We start from the raw sequence: 21,509 nt of genomic DNA on the forward strand, positions 1-21,509 counted from the left end.
ATGATAACCCTATCACTTCATATACCATTGACTGTTATTTGTCCAACTGAAATATGTTAAGCCTCACAAGAACAAAGTCATTTCTTTCATATTGTACCTTCTGTGTTTTAGCAGAAAAAAATTAAAACAGCTTTTTTGATAAGTAAAAGAAATGGTTGGTTTCACCTGAATTCCTGGTTCTGAACCCTCTCTGGGAAGAACTGTTTCTGGTTTACTTAAGAGGATCTTACTAACAGGGGATATAAAAGCATATAAATGTCAACACATAGCCATTCTCTGCTTTTGTTTCACAAATAATGGTGGGAGCTTAGTTTTAGAAGGAGCAGCACAGACTCTCTGACCACATACTGGCCCTCTCCCCTCCCCTTACTCCTCACCTTCACTCCTTTCCTGGACCCTAGATTGTACTGAAGTTCTACCTTCTTCTTTGCTTCTAAGTAGAGCCTATGGCCTCCAGGAACAGAGAACGCTCCTCTTGAGATGCTTCGCATCAGGGGCCCTGAAAGCTGCTTCAGCCAAGCCTCGCAGCAGTTGACAGATACCTCTTCATTCTGCAGCAGGAGAGCTTTTTTCTCTCTCTCTGTGGTGTCCTGTAAGGGAAATGTAGGGAAGTAAAATACAAAGAAGTTGTTAGAAGGAAGGCCCAACTGGTATCCTCTCAGAAAAAGCAGTCTGACCGCCTCAGAAAGGACTGGAACATAGAAGGAGTCAGGAGACATGCTTCAGTCCCAGGTCTGGCCAATTCATTGTGTGACTCTGAAAAGTCTCTTACCTCAATGTCAGTCTCAATATATGTGAAATGATGGAGTTGGAAGACATAAACTTTATAGTTTATTTAGTAATAGTATGATTAACAGCAACCGAAACCCTAACAATCACTAATAAAATGTTTAATGTTTAATTCTGGTTGAAGTAAAATTCCCCTCAGAGAATGCGGGTTGCTACAGATGAAAATATATGCATGGCACATCTACCCACCAGAAACAAGTTAAGTATATTCTGAGCAGAGTTTTGACTGCTTTGCAAGTTCTTTCCGTGACAGTTTCAGTGTGTGAGGATATAAGAATAGGTGCATTTGTTTGTTTCTATTTGGAAATTACAATCCAGTTGGATTTTCCTCAATATGAAATAAGAGAATTTTGTCAAATTAAGATCTGTCCTAAATAGTCTGGAAAAAAAAACTTTCAGTGAAGGTGCATCTGATCAGCCGAACTAAGTTGTCACCTGAGAGTTCTCTCCTCCGTGTCCACTTCCTGCCTTGTCCCCAGGTCTGTGAATATGATGGTTAGTAATCCTATGGTTACAATATGTGGCATTACACAGGATAAATATAATAAATGAACAGTACCCTATTGAACCTAACCACATCTGCACATTAGAACAGTTTTTTCCAGCTGTGGCAGAAGGGAAAACAGAGAGACTAGAAAGGAAGGAAAGATGGGATGCATCACTGGTATGTTGAAGATGAAAAGGGTTCCCAGGTGCCCAGATGAGAACTAAGCCCATTTTATATCTTATTTTCAGCTTGTGAGGCACTGAGCAGAACCCCCACATAACCTATGCTGGGATCTAACCTTACTGTGAGCTAATGAATGCTTGCTCTTTTAGGCTGTTGAGTACATGATCATTTGTTTTGCAGTAATAGAAAACAAAGTGTCATCTTTTAGATAAAGAGAGCACTTGTAGCCTGCAGAGTCTTGTTACCCACAAAAATCTAGGTTATTTCTGAGATAAGAAGGATACAAACCCTGGAATAAAAATGTTAGGCTTAGGGGTTTGGGATGTGGCTCAGTGGTGGAGTGATTGCCTAGCATGTTTAAGGCCCTGGATTTCATCCTTGGCACCACAAAAAAAAAAAAAAACAAAAAAAAAAACTATCAACCTTATTCCAGGACAAGATCAGGAAAGGTATAAGCTAAGGTTAATTACCATCAGCTTCTTCTGGAACTCCAGCTTGTCATCCTTGAAGGAGAGCTCCATGAAGACTTCGATGGCTTCCCTCTCACAGGCTGTGTGCACCTCCAGCAGCTCCTGGAGTGTGTCTGTGGGGAACTGCACCCACTGGGCCATCTGCTCACTGTAGTGGTCGGCTGCCTTCTGCACAGCTGCTGAGTTCTCACGCTGGGCCAGAGTGGTCACTGCATTCTCCAAACAAGGCACCATTCCGCTGTTGATGGCATTCACATAGGTCTCCACCAAACTCCCCAGCCCTGAATAAGGCTGAGAATAGGTATGCATGTCAAGTTCTCACTCAATAGGATACAAGAGTCTGAGACTGTGTTTTTAAAATCACACATAACACCATGGACTGATTATTAATTCTCACCATGAAGGTGATGGAAGTAGGAGGTGGTGCCTTCTGTGAAGTGATTAGAGACAATGGGGGAACAGTTCTCATGAACAGAATTAGTATGTTACAGGAGACCCCAGAGAGCTAAATTGCCCCTTCTACCATGTGAGGTAACAGCAAGAACACAGCAGTCTGCAACCTGGAAGAGTTCTCAAAAACTCTACCATGTTGGCACCCTGATCTTGGAGTTCCCAGCCTACAAAACCTGGAGAAAAAAATGTATGTTGTTTCATACTCCCAGTTTAAGGTATTTTTAAATAATAGTCCAAAGGACAAAGATAAACTAACACATGCCTTGCATACTTTTTCTATCAGCACATACAATTTCACACCTTTTCTTCATTCTATTACTCACTGGGACTTAACAGTTTAAAATATTGAATACCAACCTTCATCTAAAATCTGATTTAGATGATTATGATCCAGCTATCCCACTTCTTGGTGTTAATCCAAGAGTACTAAAATCAGCATATTATAGAAATACAGCCACCTCAATATTTATAGTAGCAAAATCCACAACACCCAAATTATGGAATCAAACCAGGTATCCTTCAATTAATAAATGGGTTAAGAAATTATAGTATATATATATATATATATATATATATATATATATATATATATATATATATATACCTATTGTGGCTAAATACAACTCCATATATACAATGGAGTTGTATTTAGCCACAAAAAAATAAATAAAATTATATCATTTGTTGGTAAATTCATGGAAATGGAAAACATCATGCTAACTGAAATAAGTCAGTCTCATAAAATCAAGAGTCAAATGTTTTCTTTTATATGGGGAAGCTAGGGAAAAATAAAGAAATAAAAGAGGGAGTATTAAATACATAAAAATATAGAGAAGATCATGGAATAGAAGAAGGAAATTGAGAGGGAGAGGAAAGAGATGGGAAACAGAGAAATGTGGAATGAATTTTTTTAAATCATGTTAAGTACATTCATAAATATACCACAAGGAATCTCACTTTTATATATAAATAGAAAGAATTAATCAAATATAAATAAATAGGTGAGTGATAGGAAGATCAGTGGAGAAAAGGAAGAATGGGGGGAAAGAGGAGGGAAGAGAAGAAGGGCAGACATGAACTGAAATTGAACTCCATGCATGTGTGATTTTGTTGGGAGGAACCCAACTACTATACTAACTATAATGTTCTAAAAAGTTTTAAAGATATGGTCTGAGATCTTTACAAAGCTGAGTTTTAAATGGTTACGGTGATGAAAGCAATTGAACCATGAAAATCAATGTGGGCAAGGGACTAAAGGAGGTAGGATCTAGGCAGGTTCCTCAAGCCCACATCCCATTAGTAAGGAATTGTGGTCATTTACAAATATCATAATATTGTGATTCTTCTTTCTCTTTTGAAAGATAAAAATAAAATAAAATAATCATGGTTGTTCAGGAAAAAAAGAAACTATTTTTTGTTAACTGAAGAGAAAAGTAGGATAAACAGATAGACTAAGGAGGTAGGGGAATCCAAAAATCATTTATTTCTAATTATTAAGCATTCAAGAGATTTTCAGGGCCTCATAAGCTAACATTTATTTTGGACTGGTTTAAACTGCCAGATAGTCTCCCTTTTCACAGGACCTCCTGTGAAAAGACAATGCAGTCTGTTTTTAACCCTATCACTTCTATTTCATCCAAGATGGGTCCCTTCATATATGTAGGAACTGTCCATACCAGTGATGTTTGAAGTTTTGGAAAATAAAATAAATAATAAGATTTTGTAAATCCTATGACATGAACACTTACACATTTTCTTGTGGTATATGAATACTGATAAATAGTCTATACTCTTCTGTATAAAAAGAAATAAAAAACTGAATAGCATGTACTATGATTCAACAAATATTAGACCACACAGAAGTATCATTTAAGAAAAGTAAACTCACGATTCCCAGTGACTTTGACTCCTTCCCTGAGGGTCTTGATCTTTGCGTGGGTTAAGATGTGAGAACGGAAATTTTTTGATTGTTCCTGGAATTCAGGATTTAGTTGATTTTCCAACACATCCTCAATATGAGCTAGGAGCTCCTTTTCATATTTTGGTCGGTCAAAAACAAAACACTTCCAGTTGGGAAAGAAACGTCTAATACAATCCCTTGATGTGTTAGTATTTTTCGCTTTATCATTATCACCTGAGGAAGAGGAAAAACAGAGTCACCCTGAGCACAAACTAGGGACAAGGCATCTCAAGCATATCATGACTTGGAATTATTATTCATTGGAATCTTCTTAAAGATCCAATTTTATATATTCATTCAATGGCTTAGTGCAAATCAAACTCATATCAGTGATGCATCTCTGTAAATGAATTGTGGGAGGCATGTGCCCAGGAAAAAAAAAATTGGGGTTGGTATCCACTGAACCAAGATCAGCACCTGTCTTATAAGATTTTCAGGAGTGATTTGATTGGTAGATGGTTACATATCAATTTCTGGTCTGATAGTACTGATAGTGGAAGTCCAACTGTAAGACTGAATGAAGAGGAGCCACAAATAAAGATAGTGGAGCAATAACTAAAATAAGACAGATGACACATTGTTAAGGAAAACTGTAATCACTGTTATTCACACAACAAATAGGATTATGTAGTTTGGATATAAACTCTAAAGAATATAAACTCTCAAAATGGAAGCTATATAATTTGTCTCTACATAATAAACTTATGGGTTTTATCAGACACTCACCCACCTAAATGCAATACATTAGAATAATTTATTAACTGAGAACAGTATCATCATAGGTGCTAATATGAAGAGAATGATATGGTAGGGAAACACAAATGAAGGCTCTGGCAGGCAGCAGAAGTATTGAGAAAGTTTGGAAGGGACTGTTTAGGTCTATTTGGAGTGTAAAGTTGCTTTTATGGAAGACATAACTAGCCACTCCCTGAAAAGTTAATACATGTCTGTTATGGTTTGGATGTGAGGTGTCCCCCAAAAATTCATGAGTGAGACAATGCAATAAGGTTCAGAGGAGAAAAGATTGGTTTATAAGAGCCTTAATCTGTCAGTGACTTAATCACCTAATGGAGTTGAGGCAGGCGTTATGTGGCTGAAGGCAGGTGGTGTGTGGCTGGAGGAAGTAGGCATTGTGGGTGTGACTTTGGGGTATATATATATATATTTGTATCTGGAAAGTGGAGTCTCTCTCTCTGCTTTCTGATCATCATGTAAGCTGCGTCCCTCTTCCACACTCTTCTGCCATGATGTTCTGCTTCACCGCAAGCCCCGAGGAATGAAGCTGACCTTCTATAGACTTAGACCTCTGAAACCGTGAGTCCTCAAATAAACTTTTCCTCATTTATAGTTGTTCTGGTCAGGACCTTTAGTCACTGCAGTGAAAAAGCTGACTAAAACAATGTCTGAAAGGAGAATGAATAAAACTGAACAAAGTAGGTTCTGCCTTGTAATTCTATGACTAACAATTAACTAGTACATTGTTTTTCTCATTGTTTTTCCACAAAAAAAAGGAGAAGCATAAGAAAGAGCAATGTCAGGTATCTGGAAAGGTTTAGTGCCTGACATAAGCTAAATGCTAAAGTACAAATTATTTTAAGTGAAAATTGGTTTGGAATCACTTTGTACACATTCATGCCCTACTCTCACTGGGTGAGTTAACTCTAGTCATTAGAACTTATCAAAGAGTAATAACCCAGAACCCAGTCATTTCTATAGACCTGAGCTAGTGTGAGGTACAAGGCAACCCCAGAGATGATGGACAATGTTCATCAAATATCAGCCCTTACTAGTCAGCACCCCACCCAGATCATGCTCATATACCTGGAATCATCCTCAAGGCATTCTCCAGGTACTCGTCTTCCGTGATGGGGTGACCACGTAGGTTCAGCTCCGGAGTGAAATCCCGTACAGTCCAAACAAAGTCTGGAAAGAAACTCACAAATTCTGTGGAATCTTCTACTCCATCAAGTCTCGGGGAAAACTTCACCCTGATTAGTTCTGTGAGTTCTGTCACATAACTAGGACTTGGCTAAGGAAAAGGAGCTGCCAAGCACAATTTCCTTGTTCCCCTTAAAAAATTATTACAAATGCTGTCCCTTCCCCTGGGTCCTCTCTGCCCTACCAAAGGCAACTCAGCCACTGGGGGAAGGATTCAGCTTGGTCTCCATTCCCTCCACAATTTCTCAATAAACTAGAAAGGATACTGCATCTTCTCCAAGGCATCATTGTTGATGGTGCCCATGCTGTTGTACACCAACATGCTGCTCAGAAGCACAGCCAGGGCAAAGATCCACGTGTCATTCTTAGGGTCACCCTGGAAAACATGTTAAAACAAGCACTGAATGATCTTTTCCTTCAATGTTCATTCAGGTTTTGTTCTTGTTGTTGTTGTTGTTGTTGTTCAGTTATTTTTCATTTGTTATTACAGACAGCACAGTGTTGACACAAAGAAAATAAAACATGAAAACAAAATTAAATCTCAGCTTTCCTCATCTATGGAAGTATTCTAACAATACTTTCTTCAAATGATCCTTCTTTTTCTGAATGAGATGAAATAAGAAAATACAGGTTGAAAAAACAGAGTCCAATATGCAACTAGTTGCTTAGTAGTAAGAGACCAAGTCTCACTTAACAATAAGAGGACCACATAATACATGCTGTGCTAATCACCACTGAGCACTTAAGTCAAATCCACAAAGCCTACATATGTGTGAGCTACTAAAAAATGTTGCTCGCCTTGTTTATTTGGTGAAAAACATACTTAAGCACAGCAATTTTTACAATCTACGTGATTATCTAATAATACATTAATTTAAAAACAATGACAAACAAGGATAATAACATAATTAAAGTGTTTACATATTAGTAATGAATCTAAAGTAAAAAGAACAGTTATTATATTGAATAAAAATAATGAAAGTGTCAATGAGAACAAAAGCTACTGAAAGTAGGAAATGACTGTATGTGACATAGAATATAACTGGAAATTACATCTGAGTGCTGAAGTTTTTGTAAAATGTGGACATAACAAAAGGGTATGCAAAATAGAAATACTTGCAGAAGCCAAATCAACATTAGAATTAAATAAGCATAGAGTTCTTAGGTCTGACTGTCTCAGAGCCAAGGGAAGATACAGAAGATGTGACTTCAAAGCTAGCTCTGTGGCAAGATGGTGAGAGCCTTGAAGAGGCAAAGCTGCTTTTGTGTTGACTGAATCACTGAAGCCAGCAGTCAGTTGTAGTAAAACTCTGATATGTTTTATTACCTGCTGGAGGAAATGAAAATCCTGAAACTCAAATCCAGAATATGGGAATTTGGAAAAAAAATATTATGAATATACTGCATTTCCCAAATTCTAATTATTTAAGAAGTAAATTGACTGAGATCAGAACAAGTTGGACTTAGAGAAACAACAATAGGTTTTGGCACCAAGACCGTATCTTTGGTATGTTGTTTTATAAGTAAGAACAGAATATCTGCTTAAACTTGGGAGCAAATGAACCCTACAGAAATATAGATCTTGTTTCCAATTTAATCTCTAAATAGGGAAGGAGGAAAAGAGGGAGAGACAGATACAGAAATAGACATGGTGTCTTAATTGCACTCTAATGTAAGATTCGGCAAACTAAAACCTGAATTAAAAGACCTCCTGCCTGTTGGTGTCTCTTAGAGTGCTTTCTAGGAAATTCACCTGTTTCACTCACACCCAAGCAGTGATCACATGGTATTCTAGTTGACTTATACACACCATCTCCTCAACAGAGTTGAAGGCTCTGAGAGAGCAGGACCTTTACCTCATCAACAGTACTTGCCCAAGACCCTATATCTCAGCTTCTCCATAAAGGCTTACTAAAATAGATGAAACTCTTCAATTCACTTCTCAGGAATACAATTTTACCTAACGTATCACATTATATGGTATAAATTCAAAGAGATCGAAGTAAGTCTCATTCCATAGAGTAGCATTTGGGGATTTCAGGAATGAAATACAGAAGTTGAAGTAAAAAGTACCATGGAAAGCTAAGAAAAAATACCAGAATAAAAAAGATCTGTCTGAGCTTCTGCCTCACCTTTTGCACATCTCCCAGGCCCTCAGTGTCCAAAAGAACCAGACTGTGGTTTGGCTTGTTGGGGTGGGGCATACACCACATCCAGATGCCCTTGGTTTCAGATTGTACTGTGGATCCCAGAGGAAAGCCTGCAAGAGAAGAGCAGATATTCAGGAACCTCCTGAACTACAGAATCGCACTTGTAGGATCATAAGAGCCGGTGATACGAGATACTACTTCTCTGATTTTATATATTTACATGTACGTTTCATATATTTATAAAGTATAAGCATGTATATCCATATGTATATGTGTGTGTGAATATTTGTTTTTAGTGGGTGTGGATATGTTGTTGCATATAGTATATTTATGTTTTATTTTACAATGATAATACTTATTGCAATGAAAAAAAAAGATGATGCTTCTCTGTTCTTTGAGGATATCCAACTTAGTGTCACATAAACACCTCATATTTTTCTCTGTAAGCTTCTCCCACATTTTAAAGTTTGGTTTGTTCATAATTTCTAATTCCTCTTCCCATTGTAAAAAAATGTGCCTTCCTGTTGGTGTGGCCCACCAGTGCACTGGATGAAAGAAGTTACACTACACACAAAGATGCTTTGATTCTTAGCTGTCCAACCACCCTGACTTCAAAAGGAAGTTAAGCTAGTGATGGTATTGTAATTAGATCAAGTCCTTTTAATCATCTGAGGAATAAACAAAGAAATTTAGTCAACAATTACTTATTAAGTAACTATTATTTTCCAGGTACTATAGATAAGTTAAAGCTCCAGGAGATACAATAGGACTGAATGAGGCTGAAATACCTGCCCTTTGGAGGCTAAAGCCTGTGAGTACCTTGAAAAGATAGAGATGGAGACTCAGAGATAGAAAGAAACCAAGAGTGTGTGGTATAGAGATAATAAGAAAGGAAAGAGTTTTTAGGAGCAAGCTGGTGAAACAGGAGAAGTGATGCTAAGCAAGGGTCTGGGATGGATAAAAAGAAACATAATTTGAATCAGAAAAGACAGGGTCATTGGTATATATTGAAAGAGAAAGAGCAATTCAGTGGAATGTTGGGTTTTAAGAAAAGAGAGGAGTTGATTGAAAAGTGGGAAGAAAGTATAAAAAGGAAATTGAGTCAATATAATTTTGCTTGAAATAGAGTTTTAAAAAAAACAGTGATATGGCAGCCATAATGAGATACATAATTCAGAGAGAGCATCAAGTTAATAAGAATAAGATAGTGGAAAAAGGAAAACCACGGATGGGTGAAGGTCATTGTAAGAGCTCAGGTCCTAAGCTGCTAGAAATGAAGGATATCCCTTTTACAGGAAGCTGAAATGACAGATGTAAATCAAAGCATTGGACACATTGACAAGGCTGCAATTTTGCTGGAAAGAATTAGATTTGTTGGAGAGGAGATTCAGAATCTCCCTCCTTGTTATCCTGAAGATGCAGTGACAAACTGAGATAGAGCTGGATTGAAGCAAACAGCCCTGCCGAGGGACCTCACTCACCAAGGTTTTCTCCAGCAAGACGGTTCATCAAGTAGGACTTTCCTGTGCGATAAGGCCCTACAATAGCCACAACCACCACAGGCTGAGAAATCTTGCGAAGAATCTTCAAGGCTTTCTGGTTCACCCTTAGCTGCTCATTGTTGTTTTCTACCAGACACACTGGGACCAACATAATTGGTCCAGATGTCATGGTGATCTACAAAAATAAAAGGGCCTCACTGTAGAAATAAGATCGTAAATTAGTTCCCCCAACCCCTGAAGTTTAATCAAACATGTTATGACAGGAGGGAGCTCAGAGGATTTCCATATTTTTCTATGGCACATAATGTAGGATATCATTTGCATAGGGCTTCTATACTAGAAATCTGAAGTTAAAAGTAATGAATGAAAAAATTTGAAGTAATGAAGTAGTTAGATACCAGTCCAAGGTTTTACTTCCATAATAAAAATAAAATTCAAGCAATGTTTATCATGCATTGACAGTCTATACAAAGCTGTCACGTATGTTTTACATACCTGAGCTCATTGATGTTTACAGGAATTTTGAAAGTTAATGCTATTTATACTCAGTTTGCATATGTACAAGATGAAGTTCAAAAAGACTGAGGAGTTTGCTTCGTCATATCTAGTGAATAATGGGAGTTCCAACGTTTGAAGCCAGGAATGTCACTTCCCTACACCATGCTTTGTGACCACTCATCTGGCAGAATGATCTTTCTCAACAACATTCCATCCTGTGCTCCTTAATCAGTAACATACAGGGGCTTTCCATTGACACTCATTTACCAACAGCATGATGCTCTGATCCATTTGTGTAATGGAATGAACTCCACTTATTCCTGTAGAGTCAGGCCTGCATACCAGAAACAGGCCTGCACACATGGGAGGTCTTATTTTCTGTTCTTTGTCAACTAAAAATTGGAATAGGAATGAAAATAGAAAAACTATGCTTCCATTTGTAAAACAAAAGTATATAAATGATGTCCAAAATATCACCAGGAATGAATCTAGGAGAAGGAATATCTGAACTTTCAGTAGTCTTAAACTTTCTCTATAATTCAGAATTATTTTTTTAAAACAAAGATTTAATTAGAGCTTATTAAGCATTAAAAGTTCTATTATTGCATGAATCTCTTGGCAAGCATTTATTTAGCTTTGTATATCAGTGGCTTTCTATGATATATCCAATTTTTTATTGTAATAATATGTAAGAACATTCTGTTGAAGTCACTCAAATATATTTATATTTTAAATGCTAAATATTCAGCATGTATCTATGACTTTCAAAATTTTTCAGCTCTACAGTTTACTACTGCTACAGTTTGTATGTTGAATGTGCCTCAAAGGCCCATGTGTTAAAGCTTGGTCCCCAAGGTAGCACTGTGGGTAGACGGTAGAACCTTGAACATGTGATGCCTCATGGTAGGTCTTCAAGTCACTGGGGGAGTGCTTTTGAAAATAACTGCAGATTTCAGCCACTTCCTCTTTTTTCTCTACTGCTTCTTGGCCACAAGGAGGATAGTATTGCTCTGCCACACACTCTTGCTATGATGTGTTATGCTAGTGTCATCATAGACCCAAATAAATGAAACCAATTGACATTGACTGGAAACTCCAAAACTGTGAGCCAAAAGAAACCTTTTCTCTTGTGTGCTGATCATCGCAGATTTGTGTTATAGTACTGGAAAACTGACTAACACATCTACCCATATAACTTGAGCAAAGAGCTTAAGCTAGCTGGGTGTCAAGGAATGAAAACAAAACACATTCGTCATTTTATGAGGGTTACAGGTTAAAAAAAAAATTCTTCCTACCTCAAGTTTGTTTTGAGATTTAAACGGAATGATGTAACCTTTATTGTAACATTATTTAATCAACAGATTGTTGGTTTTGATAAAATTAATCTCCATTTGTGCACAATATGTCAAAATGCATTCTATTGTAAATTTAATTAATTAATTAATTTTTAAAAAGATGAATCTGTAAAATCTACCATGAAGATTGATCTACCAGATAATGTATTTCAAAATATTCTGTAAATGCAAGTTAAAGAGACATACAGTGTAAAAAAATTTTTCATTAGAATGAGACATTAGTAGGCTGAAAACATTGTTTTTGTTTATGTTTATTTTGTTAGAACCTTTAGGCTCTGTGCATATGGAAAATAAGAACTCCTTTTGGCCACATTAGAATTCTGGATTTGCTTTCCTTTTTTCAAGGAGCAGATTAAGGGGACTGCAAAATGATATGAATTTGATAGCAGAATTTTTTAATAAAAACCAGGCCTGTCATGCCTCTATTATTAAAGAACCACAAATTGTAGCTTCACATTATCAGAATAATGTTTTTCACTCTTGCTCAGAAAGTCTTTTTCAAAATGTAAGACAGAAGAGTCTCACTCAGAGTGGTTGTAAAACTCAGATTCCCAAACTTAAGAATCAATGTGTGGTCAGGCATGGTGGCACACACCTGTAATCCCAGTAGCTTGGTAGGCTGAGGCAGGAGGATCATGAGTTCAAAGCCAACTTCAGCAACACCAAGGCACTAAGCAATTCCGTGAGACCCTGCCTCTAAATAAAATATAAGAAAGGGAGGGGATGTGGCTCAGTGGTTGAGTGAGTGCCCTGAATTTGATTCTCCATTCCCACCCCCAAATAAGAATCAATGTGTGTAAAAAAGTCACCACACATAGGGTACATACACATTGATACACATTGGATTACCTTAGATTAATCCTGATATCCCTAAAGAAAATAAATCTATGGAAAAGAAAAAGAAAAACCTCAGTTTTGACTACTTTGACCTAAAGGGAATAGATGTAGGTACTTAATTTTTCCACCAGTATAAATAAGAAACAATCTTTTCCAATGATAATAGTGATAAAATACTAGGGACAAACTCTTTTTTCTCTGTATTTGCAAACCACCATCTTTGTGAGGGACGCTATTTGATCAGGAAGGTCCTTGAGGAAAACTAAAATTTTCATTTTTCCATTTTCTCAATTGTGGTAGAATTAACAACATAAAACCTTGTTAAATGTACAGCTGGGTGGTTTCAAATATCTTTATGCCGTTTTTGCACCAAAAACCACTATCCATCTACAAGATGGTTTTCATTTTGCACAACTAATACTCTGTATCCATTAAACAATATAATCCCACATCTCTGTTACCCATCCCTAGGCTACTACATTCTATTTTCTGTTTCTATGATTTTATAATACTTGAAGTTTCAAAATAGTTCAAATAAGGAATCACCAACTATCTTTTTGTGACTGGCAAATAAGCCACTTGGCACAATGACCTTATTCATATTTGTAATATATGTCAGAATATTCTTCATTTAAAAGACTAAATAATATTCTATCAAATAAATATACCACGATTTGCTTATTAATTCATGCATAATTATGAATAACTAGTGGCTTCTGTGTTTTACACATTACAAATAATTCTGCTCCGAACATTGGTGAACAAATGTCTCTTTGAGACCCTGCTTTCAATACTTGTGGGAATATAGTCACAAGTGGAATTGATGAATTATATGATAATTACATTTTTTAATTTTCTAAGGAACCATCATTATCATTATTCACAGCAGTTATATCCTTTCACATTCCCACCAAGAGCTCAGAAGCATTTCAGTTTCTCCATATTCCTCTCAACACTGGTTATTGTGTATATGTGTGTTTGTCTCCCTTTATTAACTTTTATTATTAACTTACTTATTTCATTAATGGGGTGAGGGGTGGGGGGTGGGGATTGTACCCAGGACCTCACTCATGATAGGCAAGTGCTCTATCATTGAGCTACATCCCTAATCCTTATATTCTATGTGAATAACCTTCCTACTGAGTATAAGGTGGTTTTTCATGGTAGTATTGATTTATGTTTTCATAATAATTTGTTATCCTGGGTATCTTTTCATGTTCTCATTGTATATTTGTATATTGTCTTTGGAGAAATGTTAATTCAAATCCACTGCCATTTTTGCTTCAGGTTAGTTTTGCACTGCTGGATTTAGAAGTTCACTGTATAGTTTGAATATTAATCCTTAATTAGATATACGATTTACAAATATTGTTTCCCATTCTCTAGGCTGCCTATTATCTTATGTCTTCTTTTATTTCTTTCAGCAATATTTTGTTCTGTTTTATATTTCAATTTTTTAAGCTGTTGTAAATGAAATTGTATTTCTAAAATTTCCTTGTGCAGAATATTCATTGTTAATATATAGGAGTGCATCTAATATTTGAGTGTTGATTTTAGAGCCTGCCACTTTGCAGAAATTTTTATGAAATTACCAGAGTTTTCTACATCTCATTACTTAGGAACAGAAAAGTTTAATTTTTCCTTTCCAATTTGGATGTCTTTTCTTTCTTTTTCTTGCTTATTTTCTCTAGCTAGTTCTTTCCAGTACTATGTTGGAAAGAAGTGAAAAAAGAGAGCATCCTTGTTTTGTTCCTGATCTTAGGGGAGGAGCCTCCCATCTCACTGTTACTTCCAAACTAACAGTGAGACTAGCTTTTAGAGTAACAACAACTAAAGCTAGCAACTGCACCCTGCAATCCAGGCCATCAGACTATCTTCTCCCTCACCTCCCCATTTCTCATATGCCACTTTAAGTCAGAAATTAAGGAACTTAAGCTCAAGACTAAATTATATGTAAAAGAAAGTCCTTGAATAAGCATTTCTGCTCTATCTCTGTGCAGGGCAGTGTGATCCAAAAAGGCTGCCAATTGTTATCCACTCATCTTGTTCTCTTTCCTCCACCCTATTTTCTGATGTTATTTTATAGAAGATGAAAACATACTGAGGATTTTTTTTTCATTCTCACAAAGGAAAACAGAGTGAAAAACTGAACTTGAAAGTGAAAGTAATTTTTGTGTCTGTTTGGTTGCTTGGATGACACATTGAGAGAAACACAGGTTTAAACCATTTAGTAATTGTTTTCATCAGCTTTTCCACCACTGTGACCAAAAGACCTGACAAAAACAACTTTAGAGGAGGAAAAGTTTGTTTGACATTCACACTTTCAAAAGGTCTCAGTCCATAGACACCTGGAACAGAACATCATAGCAGAAAGGTGTGAGGAGGAAAGCAGCTCAGGTCATGATACCAGGTAGCAAAGAGCAACCTCTGCTCACCAGCAACAAACCCACAGGCACATCCCAAGTGACTTGACTTCTTCAGCCACACCCTACCTGTGTACAGATACCACTCAGTTAATCCATTCAATTGTATTAATGCCCCAATTAGGTTAGAGCTCTCATGACCTAATCATTTACCTCTAACCTTTCTTGTATTATCTCACATGTGAGCTTTTAGGGGACACATATAATCCAAACCTTAATAATAATTAGTTTAACTGTTGATTAAAAGACTGACAGATAATTACAATCTCTTCAGATCAGTATTTTCTCTTAAAGATCATCTTTCTCACTGTTTTCCCAGTGGTCAACAGAGTACAGTCAGGAAACATTAGAGAATGGGAGTGGACAGGAGGAAGCTACTCCACAGCCACCTGTCTACCAGAGTGCTGGATTTTGGTCTCTAGTTAAGGTCAGGGTGAAGAGAATCAAAATCAAAAGTATGTGATTTTTTTCAAGGATATAACTGTTTGGGGGGCTTTTCATTGCATTTTAACCAAAATGGAAATTGGAGTGAATGGCTGAAGCCAAGTGAACCATCCTCTGTTGCTGCACACCTGGACTTTGATTTCAACACCCTGGGTGTGTCCCTCCTCCCCTGGGAGTCCTTCACCTCCACAATAGATATAGAACAGCAGGCAGAAATGTCACCACAGTGACCAAAGACTAGAGCATTTCAACACCCTACCTCAGTGGTACTTTTTTAGTAGGGTAAAGATTGATGTTTATTTTAAATTTTTACTTGCTCATCTCTTGCTCACCTGCGCTCTCTCTCTCTCTCTCTCTCTCTCTCTCTCTCTCTCTCTCTCATGCTCTCTCTCTCCTTGTTATTATTATCTAGTGTTATCAGCACTTTTCATTAAGACTAAAATCATACATGTGTATGTTGTCTCCAACTTTACATTCCAAATTCATTCCTATTATTTCCAAGCTTATTCTACCAATTTTTTCACTAGAGTAAATCTAGACAACAGGAACCTGGAATTTACATTATATTTGGGGTGTTTTATTTAAGTAAACATGACAAAATATTAATTCAAAAGTGATTACTGGGGCTGTGGGTGTTGGTTCATTGTTAGAGGACTAGAGTGTTAGGCTCTGTGTTCAATTCTTAGCACACACACAAAAAAAGTGATTATCTATTGAAAATTAACAGAGTCAGAACCATGAACAATTAAAAGCTAACAAACGCACCAGATGTGGTGGTACACATCGGTAATCCCAGTGGCTTGGGAGACTGACACAGAAAGATCACAAGTTTGAAGTCAGTCTCAGCAATTAAGCAAGTCCCTAAGCAACTTAGTGAGACCCTATCTCAAAAAATAAAAAGGGTTGGGAATGTGGCTCAGTGATTAAGTGCTCCTGAGCTCAATCTCCAGTACAGAAAAAAAATGCTGACAAATGCTACAAATATCATCTCTACTTATTGTTTTTGATCTTTAATTAAGGCACTTCCTCTCGTATTTAAGTTTCAGTATGAGCAATCATTCAGAAAACAATGTAGTAATTTAAATCATTTCATTATGTTAAACTATAGGAAAAAAATCATATGTAATCAAATTATATAAGATTATATATTACATTACATTACATCTTTTGCTATACATGCTGCCTTCTGAATGCATATAACTAGGCCCTGGGTTATTAGAATTGCGGTCAACTTAGTTTCATTGGTTATTTTTCTTTGCCTAGAAAGTTGTATGTTGCTAGAAAAGTCATCAAGAGTATCCACCCCATTTTCATATTTGAATAGAATGGAATCTTTGACAATAACATGACAGAAACTAAGTACCAACAGCTAGATGTCCATTTGTATAGCATCATCAAAATAAATTGCTAAAATAACAATTATTCACAACTATTGCTTGGATACAGTACAAGAATAAATTTCAAAGTGAATTTTTCAAAACCCCTCATTTTCTTCACTATGTTATGCAACGCTATAGATAGTGTTTTTATTGGAATACTTGTGGTTTTATGGCTCATTTCTAGCACTTCCTAACTTCCCAGTTAAAATTTACTATTGTTTGTGAAATTAGTTGGTCAATTTTCATCAATTGTCTTTACTTGTTTTTTTTTTATTTTTAAATGAGCAATGCTATTTTTCTTCAATACTTAGAGGACATATAATCATTCAGTCAATAGCAATGTGGGGTCTATTGCTATTTAATACTTAAAGATGAACAAAACACATTTCTTCCTTCAGCCATTCTGTCTTGATAGGAAAAAAATATTGTAAAATATAGCAAGAAGCAATGGATGTAAAAATGTTGATTCAAATAAGGTGTGGTCTCTACCCAAGTAATAGTTTTAGTTGTAAGCATTATAGCTGGCTTCACAGAAGAGACATTTCTATTGGATCTAAAAATTGGAGTTCTGCAAAACAATTTTGGAGAAAATGTATTTTAGAACAGGAGATACACCATGGTAGGAGCTAAAGGCTGGGAAACAGCCTGGGTCCAATGCAGCCAGTGGAACAGTCTTACTGAGGATGAAGTAGAAAAATCATTGGGGACCCCAGTCTTGGGCTTTGTTGCACACACAGGAAGAGACTTTCAAGACTACTAGGTACTCAGCTGTGTTGGAGTTCCTTCTTTCTGATAGGAGGAAGAAACAGAGAATAAGGTTATGGCATTGGTGACACAGATTGCTTAAAGAGCTATTGATACAACTTGAAAGATATGTTTAACCCTTCCACCTTAGACATGAGTGGAAGCTTTGCTTCACATGGTCATTCAGAGATTCAGATTCCTGCCTCCCCCTTGTTTCCTACATACTAAAGCACTGCATTCATCTGCAAGATCAAAGATTGACTTCTACCAACATCTGGTATCCTGAGTAAACAGGAACAGAAAAGAGATACTGCTTGAATAATGGCTCAGAGTTCTCTAGATAAGACCTACAGAGTAACATAAAAGTAATTCTGATGAAATCTCATGTATAAATATAATCACCAGGACAACTCAGTTGTAAGAGCAGCTAGAAAAAATCCAATTTCTGCCTGGGCTCATCTTATAAAATAGAACCATACAATATTTAATGCTGAATATTCTGTCATAACTGTCAAGTATGCACAACAGTATCAGAAAAAGATATTTTTAAAATCCTGAAAGGAATTGAAACTGCTGACCTAATAAAGTGGCCTTAACTTCCTCAGATGCAAAGATTGGTGATGTAAAGTGAGATATGGGCACCCAACAAATGGATCAAAGTCTCTCTCTCTCTCTCTCTCTCTCTCTCTCTCTCTCTCTCTCTCTCTCTCTCTCTAACTCTCTTTCTCTCTTTCCCCCTCACTCTGCTCTTATTTTACTTTTATATTTTTTTCACAAGCTTAAAAAGATTTAATTCTAGAGAAATAAAATATAAGACTAGTTAATTCTTTTGCCTTTAAATTTTTATTATTGTTATTTTGCTAGTATTTATTATATTTTAACATCTATTATTAATTTATCATTTATTATTTTAATTACTATCTTGTTGGATTTAAAACATTTTTAAATGGGAAAACAATTTATCTATTTATTTCAGTCCCTGCCAGTGTAGATCCATATTCAAGGGAGAATGGGGACAATCTCAAGAGAGAGGCCTTTGGGGTAAAGGAAGGAATGCACATTCAAGGGAGAGTGAAGGCTCTCTCCAGAGGGGAGTGCAAATATTTTTAGTGGGTGTGGGGTGCTAATATTTTTAGAGGCCCAGTTCTAGAGACTGGATTAGAGCTGAAACCAGAGTGATCTATATACATTTGTGCCAGTTTTCTCTGCCCTCATGGTACAAGGGCATGGCTCAAGGGCATGAGCCAAGGGCATGTGTTCAGGACTTATGATTTTTCCTGAGCACTTTTTGCATCTCAGTAGTTCATTTGAGACTTGGTATCTCACCCTTTATTCCCAAATTCCTGTCTCAGAATGGTGAAAGAAGCCTAAGTTCTTAAGCTCATGTGGGGATAATGTGTTTTTATTTAGATTTCTTCTCCAAGAGAAAGAGAACTGAATTCATTCAACCTTTCCCCTTCTTCATTTTCAACTCATTTTTCTGACTATGAGAGGGCTGCTTATCTTTATACACAATAAATTTACCTATTTGCTCCAATCTAGCACACACGGAAAGTAATTTTAAAGTTGATGATTCAGAACTCTACAAAAGAAAATACATTTACTAACTAGAATGCATTTTTTAGCAGACAGTTCTTTTTTTGTCTTTAGACTTATGCAGATGGTCAAAACACTATATTCCAAAGTTGCTTAGACAATTTCTTCCACTTTTTCACTTTCTGAGGTGTGCTCAATTCATTTGTAGCACACTCAGATTCACTCATTACTGTTTCTGTTTCATTTGGGCCTTCTTCATATGTTGGTGTATTCATTAATTTTCAGTATGTGTTTATTTTTGGACTACGTGAAACACCACGGTTCTATAAGTCAGAGCTTTAAGCATAGTGAGACGCTGTCTCAAAATAAAAGTCAAAAAGGACTGGGGATGTAGCTCACTGGTAAAACTTCCCAGATTCAATCCCCAGTACCAAAAAAGGAGAGGGGAAATCAGAGTTTTCAAAAAGATTTATTTGGAAAAAATGTCACTTCATCTTACCACTGTATTCCCATTCATGGGAATACATTGAGAATGTATTAAAAATTACATACATCTAGAATGTATTTATAAATTTTAATACATCTAGAATATATGAGAAATTAAATTTTTTTTCATTATTAATGAATTAACTTACTTATTTTTTTGTCAGCATCACAATCCCTGTTACTCAAAGAGTTCACAATGAAATGAGTAAATTCTTTGACATACAAATATTTAGCATAAGCACCCAAGTTTTCATTCTTTAACTTGAAAAAAATTAAAATGACTTGTTCCATTTTAATCAATATGATGCCAGTTCTGCCTCAGTCTAGCTTCCCAAGTCTTCCCCCCAGCCCCACCACAAAAAAGCCATTAATTTTTCTCTGATCAGAACCCATTTCCTCTTACAATTCCCCACCGAGATTACCACCAAGCTGATAGTCTATTCAATTATATAGCATAAGGCATTACACCACAAAATGAGAACCAGTCAGTGACTGGTCCAGAAAAAATGTCTGCACAAGATTTTAAAAGTTCCCAAATTTGGGACAATGGCCTTTTTAGGCAAATTCCAAGTTGTTAAATTTTATCTACCTAGAGCTATGAAAATAATCAATAAAGCAAGATTTCATTTTAATTTTATTAGATAATTTAAGTGTCAAGAAAGAAATAACAATCTTAAAACCTTCCCAGTTCCCTCTGTGGGCTCCACCTTTGCTGGAGCCAGATTCAACACAGGAAGAGCAGTGGGCACTTAATGGACAGCTGCCTCCTGATATCCCCAGGATTATAAGTGAGCTCCTATCCCACATCTGGCTCAGGAGCAGCCTCTCTTGGGAGATGCTCATTTCAGAAAGAAGGAATTCACCTCGTAAACTGTGTCCCAGTCTCACCTGGAGCAAGGATCCTTTAGAGAAGGCTACTTTGGGAAGAAGGCTACTTTCAGGAGGTGATGAGTGCTGATGAGCTCCTTCCCTTCTGTTTCACCTGTTACTTTGCTTTATAACCTACTGCGCTGACTTCCTGGGACTTTATAGACTTCTTCCAGTGACCCAATGAGGAAACATTTAAATAATAAAGCAAACTATGCAAAAAAACTAGGAATAGGAAACTGAAAGTACTGAATTCCAATTCTTCTAGTGGCCCAATGAGAAAATGTTTAAATAATAAAGCAAACTATGCAAAAATCTAGGAAGAGGAAACTGAAAGTACTGAATTCGAAGCATTTGCTCAACAATCATAAAAGCAATCACTGAGAGGAAGATTTGACACAATTTCTGAACTAGAATCTTCCAATTGGAAGAGACTGCTTGCAACAATAATATTCATAAATAAACTTCTATACACACAGAGTGTCTCGGATCCCATAGGAAAGTGTACTCTGGAAAGATAAATTATATTCATTCCCTCCATATAGAAAGAATCTAGACTCATTTGGTATAGTTGTGGGAGACAATAAAGATGTTTTTGGGTTTTGTCTTCCTGGTGAGCAAATAAGATAAGCCTAAATTCTTATTTTGTCCATGTGAAAATATACTTTAAATTATTTCAAGGGACCTTAGTCCTTCCTTTCTGGTGGCTAGAACAAAATACCATAGAGTGTCTGGGTTTGTTTGTGCAATAGGTAATTCTTTCTCATAGTTCTAGAATCCAGGGAGTTCAAGATCAACTCATTGGCAGATGCAGTGTCTGATGAGGCCCACCTTCAGGTCCACAGATGGTGGCTCCTAGCTACATCCTCATATGGTGGAAGGAAAAAACTCTGTTGTCTTGGGTACAGAATTAGTGCCTTCAGGAGGGCACTAAATCTCATTCTTGATTGCTCCACACTCATGGTTTGAACACTTCCCATGGCCTCCCTTCCTAGTACCAGCACACTG

The 21,509-nt window shown here is 36.6% G+C and overlaps 1 protein-coding gene across 1 annotated transcript in view; it reads right to left on the bottom strand.

Moving 5' to 3' along the window:
• Window positions 1-20,571, bottom strand: part of LOC143403828 (guanylate-binding protein 7-like) — a 30,770-nt gene extending 10,199 nt beyond the window's left edge. Inside the window, exons 1-8 of the mRNA XM_076862079.1 lie at window positions 20,523-20,571; window positions 9,912-10,107; window positions 8,413-8,540; window positions 6,547-6,656; window positions 6,164-6,360; window positions 4,271-4,516; window positions 1,930-2,210; window positions 378-590 (exon numbers count right to left, since the gene is read on the bottom strand). Coding sequence (XP_076718194.1) covers window positions 378-590; window positions 1,930-2,210; window positions 4,271-4,516; window positions 6,164-6,360; window positions 6,547-6,656; window positions 8,413-8,540; window positions 9,912-10,101 — 1,365 coding nt within the window. The 5' untranslated portion in view covers window positions 10,102-10,107; window positions 20,523-20,571. The remainder of the gene's footprint in view (window positions 1-377; window positions 591-1,929; window positions 2,211-4,270; window positions 4,517-6,163; window positions 6,361-6,546; window positions 6,657-8,412; window positions 8,541-9,911; window positions 10,108-20,522) is intronic.
• Between the last annotated feature and the right edge of the window lie 938 nt (window positions 20,572-21,509).

This window comes from Callospermophilus lateralis, chromosome 7, assembly GCF_048772815.1.
Source record: "Callospermophilus lateralis isolate mCalLat2 chromosome 7, mCalLat2.hap1, whole genome shotgun sequence".
In the NCBI taxonomy this organism is placed as follows: domain Eukaryota; kingdom Metazoa; phylum Chordata; class Mammalia; order Rodentia; family Sciuridae; genus Callospermophilus; species Callospermophilus lateralis.